Raw genomic sequence first — 19,392 nt, 5'->3', positions numbered from 1 at the left:
AAAGTGCTACCTTGCAAAAAAACTTTTAAAATTTTTCCCATGAATTAAGTAAATCTTAATGGATTTGAGGATTAACTATTAAGCTAAATTTTTTTTAGCATTCAGATGTATTTTGACTGTCTCTGCCACTAAATATAAATCATCTTGTGAGTTCTGGCAGATGGCCTGTATTTTGTAACCGCCGTCACATAAACAGCCAACAGGCCCCAGGTCGTTCAGTCTTTATAATCTGCTGAGATTAGTGAGTGGATCTACCTAAACAGTACCACAAATGTTATGATAGAAGTATATGCTTTGGGTGGACTAGGAGGATTTGAACCTATTCCTTCTTATTCAATTTTGGGTTTTGTTTTAATTGAGACATAATTGATATATAACAGTTTATTAGTTTCAGGTGTACAACAATTATTTGATATTTATACATACTGACACATGACAACCACAAGTCTAGCTAACATCCACTGTCACACTTAGTTACATTTTTTTTTTTCTTCTGATGAGAATATCCTTCAGTTTTTACCAATCACACTACCTTGAAAGCCCGAGCTTCAGAGTTCCTGTTAGCTACAGTCTGGGCCAATAAACTTTGCCACCCCATTGGATCTTCTTTGTAGGAGAGCTGACCTGCTCTGAGCTTAACATATAAAACCCCATCCTTGGAAAGAATGGACCTGAAAGAAAACAAGAATGGATTTAATACAAGGTATTACTGGGAGCTGTTGCCTAGAAATGTAGTTCCCAATACTATGTTCTCATGAGATACAGTTTTCACCACTTTCTGCTATGTGATTATTTACTGTGTTGAAACTAAACCAGCCCCTACAAGTCATAATCAAGTTCTGCTTTTCTCTGCTGTCACGATTCAAGGAACCTATTAAATAAGGCAGCATTCTGACTATTTGCTCAAGTATGAATGTCAAAGGAGACATTTTATCTAACATGTATTCCCTTAAATACCTACTGATTGGTTTACAGCAAAAAGAAAAAGATGCTACAAATCTAAAGATAGGATAATACAAAAAGCAGCTATTTATAGTCTGGGAGAAACAGAAATGAGGATGATACTGTAAACACTGTTACAAATTGTTAAACTTTCTGCAAATTTAAAGACTTAATTTACAAGCTAACTGAGGTATAAAAATTATTAGCACTCTCTGTTCATCAAAGTAATTATCCGCATATGACCATTTCCAACCAAAAGCAATCAGCCATCATCTTAATTTTATGAGCGCCATCTAACCAGAAAATGGGAAAGAGATGCAACAGCAGATGTGGTCTCACAAACACCAACTGTCACAAAGTCCCCTCTGTGCACATATAAGTCGGCTTCACTTTCTTAGATTAAATCTTTCATTACTGCTCCAGAAGACAAGTCCATGACTGTCCCAATTCAAGTCACTCAAGTTTCTCAGTGAATTAATAATTAAGAGTTTGACTTCTGAATGTAGAATTTCACTTCCTGCTACGAGCTTTCTCAAAAGGAGAGGCCGTCTCCTTTAGCGGTCTACATATTGTCCTGGAGGAGACGGAAGGGCGACGAAGGAGCACCTCGCACGATTAGCACCATTCATGCCTTCCCATATATTTCTATTCCCTTCACAGACACATCTGAGAGATTCAATGCACTTACTTCAAGTGTTGTGTTCCCTTGCTTAAATCTATGAGCAGTTCCCAGTATCTTGGGCCTTTAACTTTAATCTGCCAAGATAAATGTACACAGTCAATCCAATCCTGGGGAAGTGTTAGTAGATAAAATGAAACCCACGCTTCTCCGAGGAAATGAGAATAAACTGGGCTAGAAAGAGATGGTGAGAGGTTAACAAGCCCATTTCCAAATGAACGCGTGAGTCATTTCTCAGGCCAGCTCGGCACTCAGCACAGAGCTCCCAGGGGGACCTCTCCCTCCCTCAGGACCACTCCTCCTGCTGCCGCTTGGCCACTGCTTAGAAAACGCTGAGAACGCACAGGCTTTTCTTTGGCTACCTTTAAGGCTGTTATTCTGGTTCAATCTACCCTTTATAAATCTCTCTATTCATATCCTACTCACCTGTTTTAAAAGGTGGAGTTCTGGAAGAAGGGTGGGGGCCATCAATTCTTCTTTGGTTTGCTCATACCACTGAGTGCCCTTCACAAATAGAAGAGTCACCATTTACTACATAGTCAGCGGAAAAGTACGAAAAGCATTCACCACTGCATGCTTTCCCTTCCCCGCAGGTTGCAGACAGACTGTCAACAGCATAAAATCCCCTCTGATACTCAAGTCTGATGGGGCTACCGTCTACTGTCCTCGGCAGAGCCTGCACCGCCTCCCAGGGCTCCAAGCCCGCATTTCAGCTGCCAGCAGCGCTGTGCCTCTGCCCTTGCAGGAGGCCCCTGGCCTTCAGTACACTGTCTTCTCTGCCAGGAACGTGCCCGGCTTGGCTGGCAAACCTCAGTCCAGACACTGTGTCTACCATGATGGCCTCCCAACCGCCAGGAGTGTTGATAAGAGCAGCTCCCCCTCGGCCCACACAAACCTCCAATTATCTCAGGCTACTCTTACTGAATCCAAGCCTGACTCTTCAGTGACAGACATTCCTTAAGGAAAATGACAGTCACCTCAACTTTGTATTCCAGAACCTAGCAGTTTTGGGGTTTGTTATTTTTTTTGTTTTTCTGTTTGTTTTGACCACACCACATGGCTTATGGGATCTCAGTTCCCCAACCAGGGATTAAACCCACACCACAGCAGTGAAAGCTCAAAATCCTAAGCACCAGGCCACCAGGGAACCCCCTAGCCCAGTTCTGATACACAGAAGGCACCGAACAGTTTTCTGAGGGGAGGATGTGCTTGTGCGCTCAGTCGTGTCCGACTGTGAGACCCCGTGGACTGTAGCCGGCCAGGCTCCTCTGTCCATGGGATTTTCCAGGCAAGAACACTGGAGTGGGTTGCCATTTCCTTCTCCAGGGGATCTTCCTGACCCAAGAATCGAACCCGCGTCTCCTGTGTCTCGTGCACTGCCAGATGAACTCTTTACCACTGAGCCGCCTGAGAAGCCCGGAAGGAAGGAAGGACATAATGGCTTATAATCTGTCCGTGCATGTAAATCAAAGCTCCCTCACTACACACTCTGAAGCACTAGGCTGACATCCAGAAATTACTCTAACTCCCTTCATTCTTTGGAGCGCAACTGTCAGCTACGTAAACATAACAGGGGCATTTACAAACTACAAACTCTAAAAACCAAAGAGCAGCTGACAGTCCCTAAACTATTATATCTGAAGGCTACAAATGAGCCTGAACAGCCTGGCAGGATGTACATTAACAGTGGAGGCTTCAATTTTTAGGAGAACGCAACTCACTATTGTCATCTTTTAAAGGACAACACTTTCAAAAAACTGTGATGTGCAAAGACGGATGAATGGCGATAAAAAGCAACAAGGCAACAACAGAGGGAGAGAGCTACCTTATAGGTCACTTCTAAGAGGGCGTAGCAGGGCATGTTTGTGTCCACATCCACGGGCACCAGCAGTCTGGGTTCTGCAGCCAGCACGTACAGGTGCCGGAGAGCCTGGAGGTGATACCTGTTCACAGAAAACATAAAAGGCCGTGACAACGGGAGGCAGCACAGCAGCCTGCGAGCTGAGACACATCAGAGCCGAGCAGCACCCGTCCAGGACGGCAGTCCCAAAGGGTGATGCTGAGACTCAACTACACACGATAGAGAGGCTCTCTAGTTGTACCAGTTACACAGAGGCTCTTGGTGCTTATCACCAGACTGTTCTGTTCAGACAGCTGACACTGTGACCAGCAGCTCTCCTTACTGTTGCTCAGTCGCTAAGTCGCCTCTGGCTCTCCGCGACCCCACCGACTGCAGCACGCCAGGCTCCTCTGTCCTCTGCGGTTTCCCGGAGTTCGCGCAAATTCATGGCCATGCAGTCGGTGATGCTATCTAACCATCTCCCTTGTACCCTAAGCGATAGCGGACTTCAACAACTCAAAACAATCTTCCCTAAACTTACAAGTACGAGACCATGCATCAGAGTTATACTAATTTTAACAATATTCTTATGCACCATCTATCATTAAAGTTTGGACTTTAGGGATTCCCTAAAGTCCAGTTGCAGTTAAGACTCCGTGCTTCCAGCGCAGGGGGTGTGAGTTTGATCCCTGGTCAGGGAACTAATATCCCACATGTGGTGTGGTAAGGCCAAAGAAATGTTAAAAAAGAAAGTGCAGTTTGGACTTCACACCAGGCTGCCTCTGTGAAAGCGGCCTTCCTGTCGTCACTGGCTGCACGTTGACACTGGGGCTCTGAGTGGCGGCTCATTACTATGGGCCTCCCTCTCTTGCACCTTCCCTGGCAGACCACTGTGCTGCCTGCAGCTGAGTTCTCAGAGTGTCCTGGATGTCCCTGGGGCACAAGGGGCTATCTTCTGCCCTTCCTCCACAAACGGAAGAGACTGGCTGGGCCCAAAACTTGTGGTGGTTCTTTAGGCTCTAAACACAGAGCTGCTGTGTCATCAGATGGCGTCTCCACGTGTAGGGTTCTCCTCGTCACTGCCACTTCTAAATTAATTCTTGGCTGCATTTTATTGTCCCTTTCTCAGTTAAACAAAACTTCTCAGCATTCAAAGAGGGAGCAAACAGAATTCATACAGACATTGCCACTACATCAGATAAATTCCTCTCTCAGAAGTAAACACTTTGGCCAAAGCGTACTCAGTTTCCCCTGCTGCCGTCCTCTGTAGGGTGAGTTTCCCCTAATGATACCCCTGGTCTGGCCTACTGGGTTTAGAGCAGTTCAACTGACTGGAGAATGCGAGAAGGCTGGTCAGGAATCAGAAGCCCGAAGTTCTCTTCTGGCTTAATATTTTGCGAGGAAAACTTTTAAAAAAGATTTATCCAGGAAGATAACTAAGTTTAAGAACAGAGTATAGCGAATTTGGAAATGAGTCCATGGAGCCAAAACACACTCAGATGACTCCCCTCCCCCCAGATAACTGAAGAAAGGCCACGTGCGGAACACCACTCGGCTCACCGGTTGTCAGTGCTGTGAGCTGGGAAGTGGGGGTAAAGGGCACACAGGAGGGCGGCGATGGACGAGTTTGATGTGCTCAGAGAGTACCTGCAGAACAAACACAGAGGGACAGGCGTTACTCATCACACAGCGCAAACTTTCAGCTTTCACAGCAGACTTGAGAATTGGGAAACTGGGGTATTGTGGCAAAGTGCATTGATGAAACTCATGGTTTGATCACTGTGGGTGCGTCAACAACAGGAACGTTTCAGTCAGTCCTTAAGCCATTTCAACATCAGCTACTATTTAAAGCAGAAGTGACACATCACAAATGTTAAATTTCAAAACTTAACAAAGTTTTGACCTAAGAGAGAACAGCAGTGAGAACAATGAGCGCAATTGTAGAGATTATAGATACTGAAAAAGTCATGTGTAAACTACACTGCCTTCTTCTCCAGTTTTATATATACCTATTAATAGAATGCTGAAACTTACTTCTAAACATACAGGTTTTTTTTTTTTTACTGGATATCTCAAACACTTTTTTCCATTCCGTAAAGCATAGGTATTTCCTTAGAATGCTAGACTAAATAACACAGGCAAAAGCTATCATTAAAAAGTTACAATGAAAGAATAAACAACTATTCCTTGAAAAACAAGGTTCTGTTTGTTATTGGTATGATAAACTTATCTTATAAAGGCCATACACTCTTAGTAAAGTAAAATCTTTTGAGATTTCCGTCATGCCCGACTCTTTGCGACCCCGTGGACTGTAGCCTACAGGCTCCTCTGTCCATGGGATTCTTAAGGCAAGAATACTGGAGTGGGGTGCCATTTCCTTCTCCAAATTAATATTTTACTGTGCTCAAATTCAGTATGGCAAACAGGGTGACTAAAGTTTTAGTCTTTCCTACAAATATTTTGAAATAAAGATGATTCTGGACATCACATAAAACCACTGCTATAACTACTCAATATACATATTTTTTATTATACATATACATGTAGACATCCCCATATCTCTTTCCCTATCTCTTAAAACACAGAAATACATCTATTTTGACATGAACATAAGCTAGGCCATTTTCTCTTTACCATTCTGACAAATCCAAAGATAAACATTAGATATTAATGTCAGAAATTCTGAGATTAAGCATAAGGGTTAACTATGCTAAGAGAAATGTAAACCGTGTCATAGAGTGCACACAATCATTCAAAGATAAAACAGTCACTAGAAGAGCAGCAGCAGGATGAGCAGAAGGGGAGGAAAGCTACTCAATACGCAAGAGAGCAAGTAGGCTCCTACAGCATGTGATGGCAAAAGACGGCACTGAACGAGAGAACACAATAAATCAGGGGCTTATTTTGAAAGGAAAATATATTTTAAAAAGTAGAATTTTTATGATAATATTTCCTTAACCATTCTTAATTTTAAACCATTAAAAGACAAAACTTCTACAAAATGTGTCAAAAGGAAATGAATGCACATCTTTAATAATCTTGACTTTTTGTGCTTATGGAAGGGTGTGTTCCAATGTTTAATTCACTCTCAATAGTGTAAAATAACTACTGACTTATAGATACCGTGTCAGTTGTCCAAGGTCACATACTCTAGAGCTAAATAAATGAAAGGATACACTATACTCATAGACTTTAAGACTCAGCGATGTCAGATTTCAATTCCTCCAAACCAGTAGAAAGATTCAATGCAATTCCGAGCAACATTTAATCATGTTATTTAGTTTGGAAAAATCACAAACAAATTCTGCTATTTATATAAATTTTAGACTCCAGTACTTTGGCCACCTCATGAGAGGAGTTGACTCACTGGAGGGGACTTTGATGCTGGGAGGGATTGGGAGCAGGAGGAGAAGGGGACGACAGAGGATGAGATGGCTGGATGGCATCACTGACTTGATGGATGTGAGTCTGGGTGAACTCTGGGAGCTGGTGATGGACAGGGAGGCCTGGCGTGCTGCGATTCATAGGGTCGCAAAGAGTCAGACATGACTGAGCGACTGAACTGAACTGAAGAACAGAAAAATATATTTTCAAAGAACATAGCTCACTTTGGAGGAGTTACTCTACTGGATATCAAATATTATAAAAACTACAATAATTAAGTCAACTGTGGCACTGTTCAAGTATAGAAAAATAGACAACTGAACATAACAGCCCAGAAACACACACATGGACATGGACACTTAATCTACAACTAAGGTGGTGCTGCCAAACAGTGGAGGAGCGATAAACTGTTTGTTAACAGCAGAGTGTCAACTGGGCCAAGGGGGGAGAGGGGAAACACAGAAAAATCAGTTCTGGGTAGATTCTAAATCCAAATGTGAATGGAAATGCTGAAAAACTTCTAGAAGATGAATAAGAGAATATCTTCATTTCTGGGGTGTAAGGAAATATTTCATCAAAAGGACAAAAAAGGACAAACCATCACAGAAAAATATTAATAATTCTGTTCATCAAAAGATAACATTAAGAGACTTAAAAGGTAAGCCACAGAGTAGAAGATAACTACAACATAAAGAACAAACAAAGGTCTTGGAATCAAAATGATAAACTAATATGGAATAGTCAAATTAACAGAAACAGAGAGTACAACAGTGTTTGCCAGGGGACTGGCAAGGCGGGGAAATGAGGAGTACTTGCTTAGGGGCTATAGCGCTTCGGAGTACGTCAAGGCTGTATATTGTCACCCTGCTTATTTAACTTATATGCAGAGTACATCATGAGAAACGCTGGGCTGGAGGAAGCACAAGCTGGAATCAACATTGCCGGGAGAAATATCAATAACCTCAGATATGCAGATGACACCACCCTTATAGCAGGAAGTGAAGAACTAAAAAACCTCTGGATGAAAGTGAAAGAGGAGTGAACAAGTTGGCTTAAAGCTCAACATTCAGAAAACTAAGATCATGGCATCCGGTCCCATCACTTCGTGGCATATTGATGGGCAAACAGTGGAAACACTGGCTGACTTTATTTTAGGGGGCTCCAAAATCACTGCAGATGATGATTGCAGCCATGAAATTAAAAGATGCTTAGTCCTTGGAAGGAAAGTTATGACCAACCTAGACAGCATATTAAAAAGCAGAGACATTACTTTGTCAATAAAGGTCCATCCAGTCAAGGCTATGGTTTTTCCAGTGGTCATGTATGGATGGGAGAGCTGGACTATAAAGAAAGCTGAGCGCAGGAGAATTGATGCTTTTGAACTGTGGTGTTGGAGAAGACTCTTGAGAGTCCCTTGGACTGCAAGGAGATCCAACCAGTCCATTCTAAAGGAGATCAGTCCTGGGTGTTCATTGGAAGGACTCATGTTGAAGCTGAAACTCCAATACTTTGGCCCCCTGATGCGAAGAGCTGACTCATTTGAAAAGACCCTGATGCTGGGAAAGATTGAAGGCGGGAGGAGAAGGGGACGACAGAGGATGAGATGGCTGGATGGCATCACCGACTCAATGGACGTGAGTTTGGGTAGGCTCCGGGAGTTGGTGATGGACAGGGAGGCCTGGTGTGCTGCAGTTCCTGGTGTCGCAAAGAGTAGGACACGACTGAGCAACTGAACTGATAGCGTTTCAGTTTTGCAAAATGAAAAGGCTTTGGAGATTGGTTGTATAACAATGTGGATATATCTAATATTATGACATTTAAAAATAGTAAGATAAATCTTATGTTATGTACATTAAACCACAAATGAAAGTTTTTTAATGAATAAACCAATATGAAAATGGGTAGCAAGAGATTTGGCCATCACCAAAGGAAATTTTCAGTTGGCCACCAAAGCTGTAAAAAGGTGCCACATACCATTATTCAAGAAAATGGAAATTAAAAACAAAATGAGATGCTACTACCCAATGGCTAAAATAAAGGCTAACAACAGCAAGTATTGACCAGGACAGGGAGCAATTGGAAATTTATATGAGGCTGATGGGTATATAAAATGGTAAAACCACTTTGGAGTACTGATGGCATTATCCACTGAAATATAAAAGAAATATATACCCAGTGACCCAGTTCTACTCACAGATCTGTACACAACAAAATAAAAAACATGTACAAGAATATTCATAACAGTTTCAAACTAGAAAACAAGTATATCCATCACTAACAGAGTAAATGAATAACTGTGGTATAACCATACAATGGAATTCAACAGCACTGAGACATGAATAAATGCTACCTGCAACATGAATGACTCTCAAACACAATGCTGAGCTAAAGAACTAAAGTATGTAAGGACACACAGTATATGATCCCATTCTAATTTCAAAACCAGTCTAACGTGTTAGAAGCCTACAGTTATGTTTGGGCAGAATAAAGTAACAGTAAATTGGAAGGGGCATAGCAGTTGGAGATGGGTATTCTGAGTGACATCTTGCTCTATGGAACATCTAAGAGATTCTCAAATTGTAAGTAGTTCATTGAGTTATGCCCCTATGACTTGCACACTATTCTGTAAGTGTATTTTATCCAAACAGATCATTAAAAGCCAGGGAAGTCGTATAAAAGGATGAGGTGGTCAGGAATGACAGATGCTAGAAAGAGAGCAAGAAAACTGAAAACAGCAAATCTGACAGGCTTTGGTGACAGTGTTCATGCCTTTTATGAGACAACAGTTTAGTAGAAGAGTAAAATCATTCAAGAGTGAGGAACAAGAAGTGATACAATGAAGTACTGAGTACAGACTCTGAGAAAGGCAGTGATGCCACATGTGTTAGAGAGAGGATGGCAACTCTCCTAAAGGAAAAAAAAGTTGGTCGCACAGTCGTGTCCAACTCTTTGCAACCCCGTGGACTGTAGCCCGCTGGGTCCTCTGTCCATGGATTCTCCAGGCAAGAGTACTGGAGTGGGCTGCCATGCCCTTCTCTAGGGGATCTTCCCGACCCAGAGATTGAACCCAGGTCTCCTCCATTGCAGACAGATTCTTTAACAACTGAGCTACTAGGGAAGCCCCCCATAGTGGGGCATAAATTAATTGATGGTTAAACTGTATTACCTGCCTCCTCCCAAAAATAGAAGTCCGAGGGCCATGTGATGGGCTAAGTGGAAACCATAGTTCATTTCACCACCTGTTTTCATGTGTAAGAAGCGACAAAGCTGCAGAACCTTCAGGTTCCCCGAGCCAGCCATCACCATGGCGAGAGACAGAAGCACCACACTCAGGCAAGTCTCCAGGTTGTAAGGACCTGTCTGGAGACATGGAAGATGACACGCCACATCAGCTGTGCTACATTTTATCATCAAAACTAAAGCAGCCAGCACGAGACTACAGATGTTCACAACTTAAAAACTCTGAAAGAATATTTTCTCTGATTATGAAATTTAAGTTCCAGGTGGAAAATTCAGACAATAAGGTAGCAAGAAGGAAATAACAATTACTTGGAATACTGAAAGCTATAAACTGTTGGCTTTTTCCCCAAATCTAACCTATAGTATCTATCTTTTAAATGAAATTGAGATATTATTACATATAGTATTTTTAAGTTTTTAAACTATTATAAGCAATCTTCACTAGTAAAAATTCTTACACAACATGCTGTTGATAGCTCCTCTATATAACAGTGTAGATATACCACAGTCCATTTTTTGACTACTTTTAGATTTTTTTGATGCTGACAATTTTCTAATATAAATAAGGTTAATTAAATCTGTTTTTTAACCAGGAAATAAAACCCTGTGGTCTTACTATCATCAGAGCAGCAATCCTCAATAGCAACTGTATTTTTTTTAAGTAATTTTTCCAACAAGCAGTTATCAACATTTAGTACTGAGAATGGCATAAGATATGACAATCCATGAAGGTCATGGCTTTTCTTAATTATTCTCTCATCATAAGAAATAAATGCTTTTAAGAGTAGTCACATTCTCAACCAACTAATATCCCAGAACTAAAATACAAAGATAAGTCAAAGGCTCAAACCTCCCATTCTAAATTCAAAGACTGTACAGATATTTGGCAACACACAAGTAGTTGAATTATCAGTGAATTTTCTTCAAGTTTAATTTTATTCCCAAGGAGAACCATCATAAAAAGACTTACTACAGAAGCATTAGGTGCAGACAAATAAGTCATAAAATCTTTTGCAAATTTATGCTGCAAAAAAAAAAAAAGAAAAAATTTAAGGTTAATAGATGCATACTAAGGCTCTGTAAAAAAGAAAACAGAACAGAGTAGAGGAAGATATTTCTTACCAAACAGTTAAATGCTGATAAGTTTTCTGAGCCAGCAAATCGAAAACCCAGAGACAAACAAGCTCCTGCAATGATGTAGACATGTGCCTGCCTGAAAACAGATCACAACAGATTGAAATACTCTCCTTATTTTGCTTTAAAATTCATTATTACTATTATCTGGGGACACAAATAATAAAAACTCCTGTTCTCTAAATTAGTTCCTTTACTTCTGGGAATACTCAAGTGCGCCTGTACTCAATCAGCTGGGCAGGCTTCCGTCTGCTTTCCTTAAGCAGAAGCACCATGTGGCTCTAGCTGATAGAGTCTGCCTCATGCCTGCACTGTCTCATATGCAGCAAAAGAAGATAGTTTCTAACAATCATTGAGAATTTTTTTTAATGAAAAGGATAAAAAAGGAATATATATGTTAAATCTCTGATACTGTTTTTATGAGGGTAAAAATTCTATGCTTTAGAGAATTAAATAAAAAAGCAAACTGGTGAACATCTGATAAACCATGGTTAGGAACATGGGGGATTTAGAATAATTACTCAAATCAAGGACAGCATTTCTCTTGCACAATATATTTCAACTCATTTATCTGACAGATACTGGAATAGCTAATGTGTATTAGATGTTTCAGGACTTACGACAAAGTTTCCAAATTCAAATCCTCTGAGCAAGGCAATTCAATCTCACTGAGAGAGATACTATTTTCTCTTATAATCTGTCAAGACAGAAAGCAGAATACTTGGATATTAACATTCAAGTTACAAGTATCCAGTAATTTGAGTAATAACATACTGCTTATGGCCATATTTACGTAAACTTTACCAAACTATCTCATTCAAAGGCCTATATTTTAATCACACTGACTGCAATCCAATTTCAGATCTAAGATAGGGCCAATACCTCAATAGGACTGAACAAATATAAACTGGACTACTTGAGTATATTCTGAAGCAATAACAGAGCAGTAATATTTCACGCTAGTGAACTGAAATGCAAGGACAATCAACGGCCACAGAGGAGACCTGGGGCAGAAGTGAGGGGAAGCAGCGGGAAAGCAGAAAAAGGCAGCTGCAAAGAGCTCCTAACCAGGGACGTATGAATGTCTCCAGTATTCACACTCATGACCATTCCCAGTACTGAGCCTGCCTTCCTACCACAGACAAGGTTAGTTACCATCCTAGTCACCCAAACTGTCAGTATGTTAAATTGTTAACTATTGTTTAGAAACCCATGCCTTTCCTTTCAGTATGAACAGGAATTTATTTTGTAAAAAATGCAGAGACTATCTAACTTTAAAACCATGAACTGATTTCTCTTCACTTAAATACAAATAAAAAAGATAAAGCTATATATTTTCTGAGACTTATGAATGCAAGCACACACAAGAAAAACTATAAAGATTTATTCCTATGACTCTTTTTAGAAGACATTTCAGGATGCTTTCTGTAGTAAATCAGGAAGTATTCAGTTTATGATACAATCTTCTTATATACTGAGCACCACCAAATCAAAAAAAAAACTTGAAATACCTTCTCCCTTTCATAATCTCAATGAGGTAAGCAATTACGTTGGCTATGTAATACAGGCTGATAACTACTTCCATATTTCTTCCTCTTGTCTTTATTTTTAATTTGGAATGTATCGAATGATATTCTGAAAAACTGATATAACTCCAAAGTGAGCAGTTAATATATACATGGATAACCTAATTATAACATTCACTATATAAATTAGCAATAATATCATATAGGAATCAAATATTTCTATTTTGAAAGCAGGCAGTTACAAACTCAAGCTCCTTTTTATCTTAAAAAGCATATAGCCTGGCACTTAAAGGCCTACGTTCTAAATGAAGCAGGGCCACACATTAGCCCTGAAACACCTCTGTAAAACAAGCAAAAATTATATTCCTACATTCTAGGTTTCTGTGAGAATTAGAAGACTTAACCTACTCAAAGCTCTTAAAATCAATACCTGGCACATATTCTTTGTGTTAGCTGCCATTATTATCATTATTATAGATCTGTACCATTTCTATCACAAGATCACACTTGATCATAAACCACTTGAAAGCATCACTAAAAACTTGAGTTATAATAACTGTGTGTGGGGGGCGGGGAACACACTCTTCAGCCTAGCCCTTGTTATCTTTTCTACGGCCTCATAAATTTTAAAAATATAGTAAGAAATATGAGGCGCAATCAAAGGGAAACATGTAATCACTTATAAGCAGGCTGAGGCACACAGGAATGAACAAGAAAAGACCACCAAACTGCTCATTTTTTCCCCTAATCTTTATCTGTCTGTGCCAAGTCTTAGTTGTGGTGTGTAGGATCTTTCAGCTGCAACATATGGGATCTAGTTCCCTGACCCAGAATCAACCCCGGGCCCCCTGCACTGGGAGCGTGGCGTCTTAGCCACTGTACCACTAGGGAAGTCTAAAACAAAAACCTGAGATCTGAGGACTTCCCCGATATCCAGTGGCTAAGACTCCATGCTCCCGGTGCAGAGGACCCAGGTTCGATCACTGGGGGGGAACTGGATCCCACCTGCTGCAGCTCAGAGCGTGCGTGCCACAAATGGAGACCCTGCAGCCGCCACAAAGACCGACGATGCCGCACGCCGCAACCGAGACCCAGCACAACGAAATAAACAGTAAAAAAAAAAAAAAAAACTAAACTCTCAAGCTCGGAAGGCCTAACAGCTAGTTTAAGTTTCACCCCATCTCTTACTAGCACGGGTGGTTTTGGACCAGTCTGTCCTCTTTCAATGTAACAGTGAGGTGCTGAGCTCTAGCTACTGTGTGTGAGGTGCTAGGAAGGAAAGATGGAAAAGATATGGTAACTGGCCTTGAGGAGTTCTGACATACAAATAATCAAAAGTACATGGTTCCCACCCATACACTGGGGGCAATACTTGAATAACTGATAGCACCACACTGAAGAAAAAAAAAAAAGAAAGAAAAAGAGAAACAGGCTGCAGAGTAAAGCTTTTTTATGAATATGTTAGTTACTGTATTTGATACATGACTTAAGTTCAAACAAATAAGCAGTTTATAAAGTGACCTTTTTAACCCATTTTTGATGCTAAGTGCTCCCTACAAGCAGCCCTGCTACAGAATCAATGAGATGACTGGGTGGGAACCAGGAGAACGTAGAGAGTCAGGCATATCAACCAACAAAACTGTGAACTTGTTATATACCCTACTGAGTAACCCTAATAAGCTGCTGCTGCTGCTGCTAAGTCGCTTCAGTCGAGTCAGACTCTGTGCGACCCCACAGACGGCAGCCCACCAGGCTCCCCCGTCCCTGGGATTCTCCAGGCAAGAACACTGGAGTGGGCTGCCATTTCCTTCTCCAATGCGTGAAAGTGAAGTCGCTCAGTCATGTCAGACTCTTAGCGACCCCATAGATGGCAACCTACCAGGCTCCTCTGCCCATGGGATTTTCCAGGCAACAGTACTGGAGTGGGTTGCCATTGCCTTCTCCAACTCTAATATAATAAAGACCAAATTTAAAATTATTTAAAATTATTAAGTCTGAAGGAAAAGGAATGCCAGAGAGATACCTGTATTAAAAGTCCAAGGACTACATTTCCAAAAAACTTTAAAAACAGAAGTTACATAAAAAAAGAACTTACATGAATTTTCACTTTCCATCTGAAAATAGTTATTTGTGTACATTTAACCTCACTTTGAAAACTAAAAAAAAAAACTAAACTTAGTAAACTAAAGTTTTCTCAAAATCAGTCATAAATTAGGCATTATCAAAATTTTAAAATTTTATGCTCATCAAAAATGTTACTAAGAAAATGAATGGGCAAGCCATAGGTTAGGAGGGATATTTGCAAAACATTTATCTGATAAAGGAGAGGTTTCCAGAATATATTAAAAATTCCAGCAACTCAGGAAGACCCACAAAATATTTTTTAAATGGGAAAAAGATATAGACACTTCATAAAAAAGACATATGAAGAAGCAATAAGCAAATAAAAAATTTCTCAACATGCAAAATGAAACTACAGGAAGATATCATTATGTATTAACAAGCAGAGCTAAAATTAAAAAGACTAACACCACTGGCAAGATGGGCAGCAGTCAGCATTCTCATACACCACAGTTCCGAGGGTAAAAAGGTGCAGTGTCTCTGGAGAAAAGTTTACCTGTCCTTAGAAAACTAAACATACCGTCCACTCTATGCCTAGGTAGTTCCAATCCTAACACTCGAGAGAAATTAAAATGTAAGTCCACAAATTATATTTAAGGTAGCTTGACAATAACTGAAACCTAGAACCAACTCAGGTGTGAATGGGAAAAGAGAAGAGAATTCTCAAAAGAGAATGGAAAAAGAAACTGTGGTATATTCATACAATAGAATACTACTTAACAACAAAAGCTGAACACTCAGTAGTATCTCAAAATCATGCTGAATGAAAAAAGTCTTATACAAAAGGGTACATACTGTGACTCCATTAATAAAAAGTTCTACATCAGGCAAGCTTATACAGTAAAATATTAATTGCAGTAGCTAACTGGCTATAAGGGTGTTTGTATAACATTCTTTCAACTTTTATTTTGGAATTTTCTTATTAAAACAATGGAGAAGCATTCTAGCACTCTTAAGGATTTATTTTCCAAATAAAACAGTAGCAAGGACATGGACAGTTAATTAAAGGGCAATATTTAGTTACAATATTTACAATATTTGGAGTTTTTACAAGAGTCTGCTTATTTTTTTAACTACTTGGCTTACTGGGTAAATATGCCATAAAATAATTAGAACAACTTATTATATACAAGATAAAAAATTGTCACAAAGTAGTCACTTTGAGAAATGCATACTTAACTAGAATAAAAATGTCAAAAACACTTAGGTTTCTTTAAGGAAGGTTGTGTGGTCTGTGCTCACATACAATCTTAAAATGAAAGTTCCTGTGTTTTGAAGAAATACCATAATCATCAATATTGTCTTCAAAAGAAGTAGTATTTTATAGGGTTTTAGAAAATCCCACAAGAAATCATAATTTTACATGATTAAAAATAAAATAATATTTATCATACGTACGTACTTGAGGAACGTTGCTATCAACCCACTTGGAATTTGGTAAAATATCATCCCACAAAATCAGGCATCGAGCAAGCGTCTTAAAAATGAAATACAAACAAATTCATTACAGCAGGGGAAGTTCACAGATTTTGTGATGATAATACCAGTAACAGAATAATTTAAGAATCAGTTACCAACTGATGGAAATTTTCAAAATAAAGCTAAGTATATAACCTAAGCCACTCACTAAAATAAACTGAAAGTTTATTGGGCTGGCCAAAAAGTTCGTTCACATTTTTACATAAGATGTTACAGAAAAATCCAAGTGAAGCTTTTGGCCAATCCAATAGATGTATCACAAAAAAATCTAACATTGAGTTGTTCATCATCGAAGTTTGTAGGAGTTGGAGAAAAGTTTTTAAAACTTGCTCCATAAATGAAAAGCCATAAGGAAAATAATCAATCTACAGAATTTAAAGCTTATCATATGCTAAAAACATACATTTAAATATCAAGAGGAAAAATTTGAGGTAGTTAGGTCAAACACTTACTGTCACTAATTATACCTTTAATAGTATTACTGCACTCCTAAAAATAATGAAAAAAATGTAAAATAAAGTAGTAATGAAGCCCCACTGAGTTGCTGCTCATTAGCAAGTTTGAATAATAATGTGAAAAGTTAAAATGTTACTTCAAGTATTACATATCAATGTGGTTGCCTTACTTAGCAATTCCTACAGCTATATTTGGGACTACTCAAAAGAATACTACCAGTTATATACATACATGATGGATTAACAGTAAAGGCTCACTTACGGAGACATTTTATATAGATTCCTCAAATTAAAAGAAATGAAAAACTGCAAAGTACCATACCCTAAGTAAGAGGAATTCTGGCTTCACAAAGTCCAGCAAATACATGGTATCTGGAGCTCGGAGCCAGTCTGCAATGGATCTGTTGGTGGTGGATACCAGCAAGCATTATTGCTCAAGAAGAGAGTAAGACAGTCAAGAATCACAAGACAGACTTCAGGAATTTTCTTTCCACTCCAACTACCACTCTATTTTTTTCTCACAATACTTCACATCCTCCAAAGTAATATCTGACACGTCTATGTATGCCTTACTATAAGCCAAGTATTTGTTTCGTTCACTGAAACATCTCCGGTGCCAAGAAGGCAATGACGTATACTTTCAGACCCCTGTGTGACTCTGTATTCATCCCTATGTGTAACAAAAGGTATATAAGCAAACCCAAAAATAAAGAAATCAGATCAGTTTCCGGAAAAAAAAAAAAAAATTTGCAAAAAAAAAAATTTGCAAAATTTTAAAATTTTGCAAACATTCACTTTGTCTAAAGGAATTTACAATATTGAAAAATTTCTTGAATTTCAGACAGTGTTTTTAAATCAAAAGACTTAAAACCCAACTTACTCTTTTATGCAAAATATAAAAGAATAAAATGCCAAACATCTATTTTCAAGTGCCAACACTAGTTACTGGGGTTGGGAAGGCTGAAGGTATGGTCATTAAGAAAGCTCTTGAATTAAGAAGAGACCATTTTTATGGATGGGAACCAGGAATATAACAACGCTAGGTATTTCTGATTTCATCAGTTCTCACAACATGCAAAATCAATGAAAAGGAATTTGGACATTGTTTGATTGTCAGTGACGTCAACTATAAAAATGAATAGAAACTGGCAAGCGTATTGTAAAATATTAAAATAACTGGCAGTATTTGACAGCACTAAAGTCAGGCTGATCTAGCATAGTTTTACTGTGAGGTAAACACAGTAAGATAATCTAGTGTCACTACTGAGGTCAGAGTGGGGCTTCCCAGGTGGCTCAGTGACAAAGAACCCACCTATCAATGCAGGACATGCAAGAGATGTGGGTTCGATCCCTGGGTCAGGAAGATCCCCTGGAGGAGGAAATGGCTACCCACTCCAGTATTCTTGCCAGAAAATTCCCACGGACAGAGAAGCCTAGCAGGCTACGGTCCATGGGGTGGCAAAAGATCGGACATGATTAGGCAATGGAGCAATTCAAAATCAACTGAGGTCAGACAGGCAGTGACACCGTCACAGCAAGGGACGGGTGGGCAGACGGTACCTGTTGTTGGTTTTTAAGTAGATCATGGCCAAAGCGAGAGTGGCACCTGGACAAGTCACATCCACATTTATGGTATCTCCTTCCTATCAAAAGAAAAAGTTTATTTGTGTAAAAGAGCTTTGAATTACTCTAAAATTCTTCTGAATGCTAGCCATGCTTAAAGTTGAACATATTTACAAATGCTGACATGAAAACTACCCTTTTTTAGATTAATTCCTTAGTTTCCAGAACTCTGATCTGTTGCTTGATCTGGACCTACCTTGATCTGGTAACTCGGTGACTTATGTTTCTCTCTGTGCATCCCAGCTTGAAAGCGCCTGTGGCCTCCAACCATGTACTGATAGAGCTGCTCGGGCACATTGAGGTCCGACATCCCTATCAGGTTACTGCCGTGCTGGAGAACAAAGAACAGAGTGTGCAAGGAGATTTTACAGAGTAAGACCCTGAACACATGCCCATGACAAAGAACTGAGTAACTTCAAAGCCGGGTATTCGGGTTTTTTAATCAATTAAAATAAACATTTATCATGAGCTAACACTCAGTCTACTAATGATTCACATTAAAAATTATATACACATGCAGACAAATTCATACTTTCATTTCATAAAATACACAAAAGCTTCAAAATATACTTAATTTTACTAACAGCTAAAGAAATTGTTAGGTAGGTAAATGAAACTTGAACTATGAACATCTCAATCCTTTCTTTATTGTGCCTATGAACTATTCCAACAATAATAACCATAGTAATAAAAATAAATTTCGGAACACTTAACTCTCTTCTAGGCGTGGTTCTGTGTGTTTAACATGGGTTAATTTACTTAATATGAGGACAAGCCTATCAAATAGCTGCTGTTTTACAGTTGAGAAAAGGGAGGCACAAAGATCACACCCAAGATCACACAGCTACTAAAGAGCAGCAGTGGCCCCAAGACAAGGCAGCCTGGTTCCAGTCTAGGAAGGTGCTCAACTACTGACAATACAGTAGTTACAGGCAGCCTGGCTCCAGTCTAGGGAGGTGCTCAACTACT

The 19,392-nt window shown here is 39.5% G+C and overlaps 1 protein-coding gene across 2 annotated transcripts in view; it reads right to left on the bottom strand.

Moving 5' to 3' along the window:
• The window catches only part of ANAPC1 (anaphase promoting complex subunit 1), a 95,440-nt gene that overhangs the window by 17,966 nt on the left and 58,082 nt on the right, over nucleotides 1-19,392 (bottom strand). For both annotated transcript variants that reach the window (XM_040267537.1, XM_040267538.1), the window contains exons 31-43: nucleotides 18,620-18,754; nucleotides 18,361-18,443; nucleotides 17,123-17,201; nucleotides 16,269-16,343; nucleotides 11,840-11,916; nucleotides 11,208-11,298; nucleotides 11,056-11,109; nucleotides 10,012-10,205; nucleotides 5,022-5,108; nucleotides 3,447-3,564; nucleotides 2,048-2,125; nucleotides 1,631-1,698; nucleotides 533-671 (exon numbers count right to left, since the gene is read on the bottom strand). In XM_040267537.1, coding sequence (XP_040123471.1) covers nucleotides 533-671; nucleotides 1,631-1,698; nucleotides 2,048-2,125; nucleotides 3,447-3,564; nucleotides 5,022-5,108; nucleotides 10,012-10,205; nucleotides 11,056-11,109; nucleotides 11,208-11,298; nucleotides 11,840-11,916; nucleotides 16,269-16,343; nucleotides 17,123-17,201; nucleotides 18,361-18,443; nucleotides 18,620-18,754 — 1,278 coding nt within the window. The remainder of the gene's footprint in view (nucleotides 1-532; nucleotides 672-1,630; nucleotides 1,699-2,047; nucleotides 2,126-3,446; nucleotides 3,565-5,021; nucleotides 5,109-10,011; nucleotides 10,206-11,055; nucleotides 11,110-11,207; nucleotides 11,299-11,839; nucleotides 11,917-16,268; nucleotides 16,344-17,122; nucleotides 17,202-18,360; nucleotides 18,444-18,619; nucleotides 18,755-19,392) is intronic.

The sequence above is a fragment of the Oryx dammah genome, unplaced genomic scaffold (genome assembly GCF_014754425.2).
Source record: "Oryx dammah isolate SB20612 unplaced genomic scaffold, SCBI_Odam_1.1 HiC_scaffold_25, whole genome shotgun sequence".
NCBI classification, from domain to species: Eukaryota; Metazoa; Chordata; class Mammalia; order Artiodactyla; family Bovidae; genus Oryx; species Oryx dammah.
The sequence above is the reverse complement of the archived record's forward strand: the minus strand, read 5'-3'. Positions and strand labels throughout refer to the sequence as shown.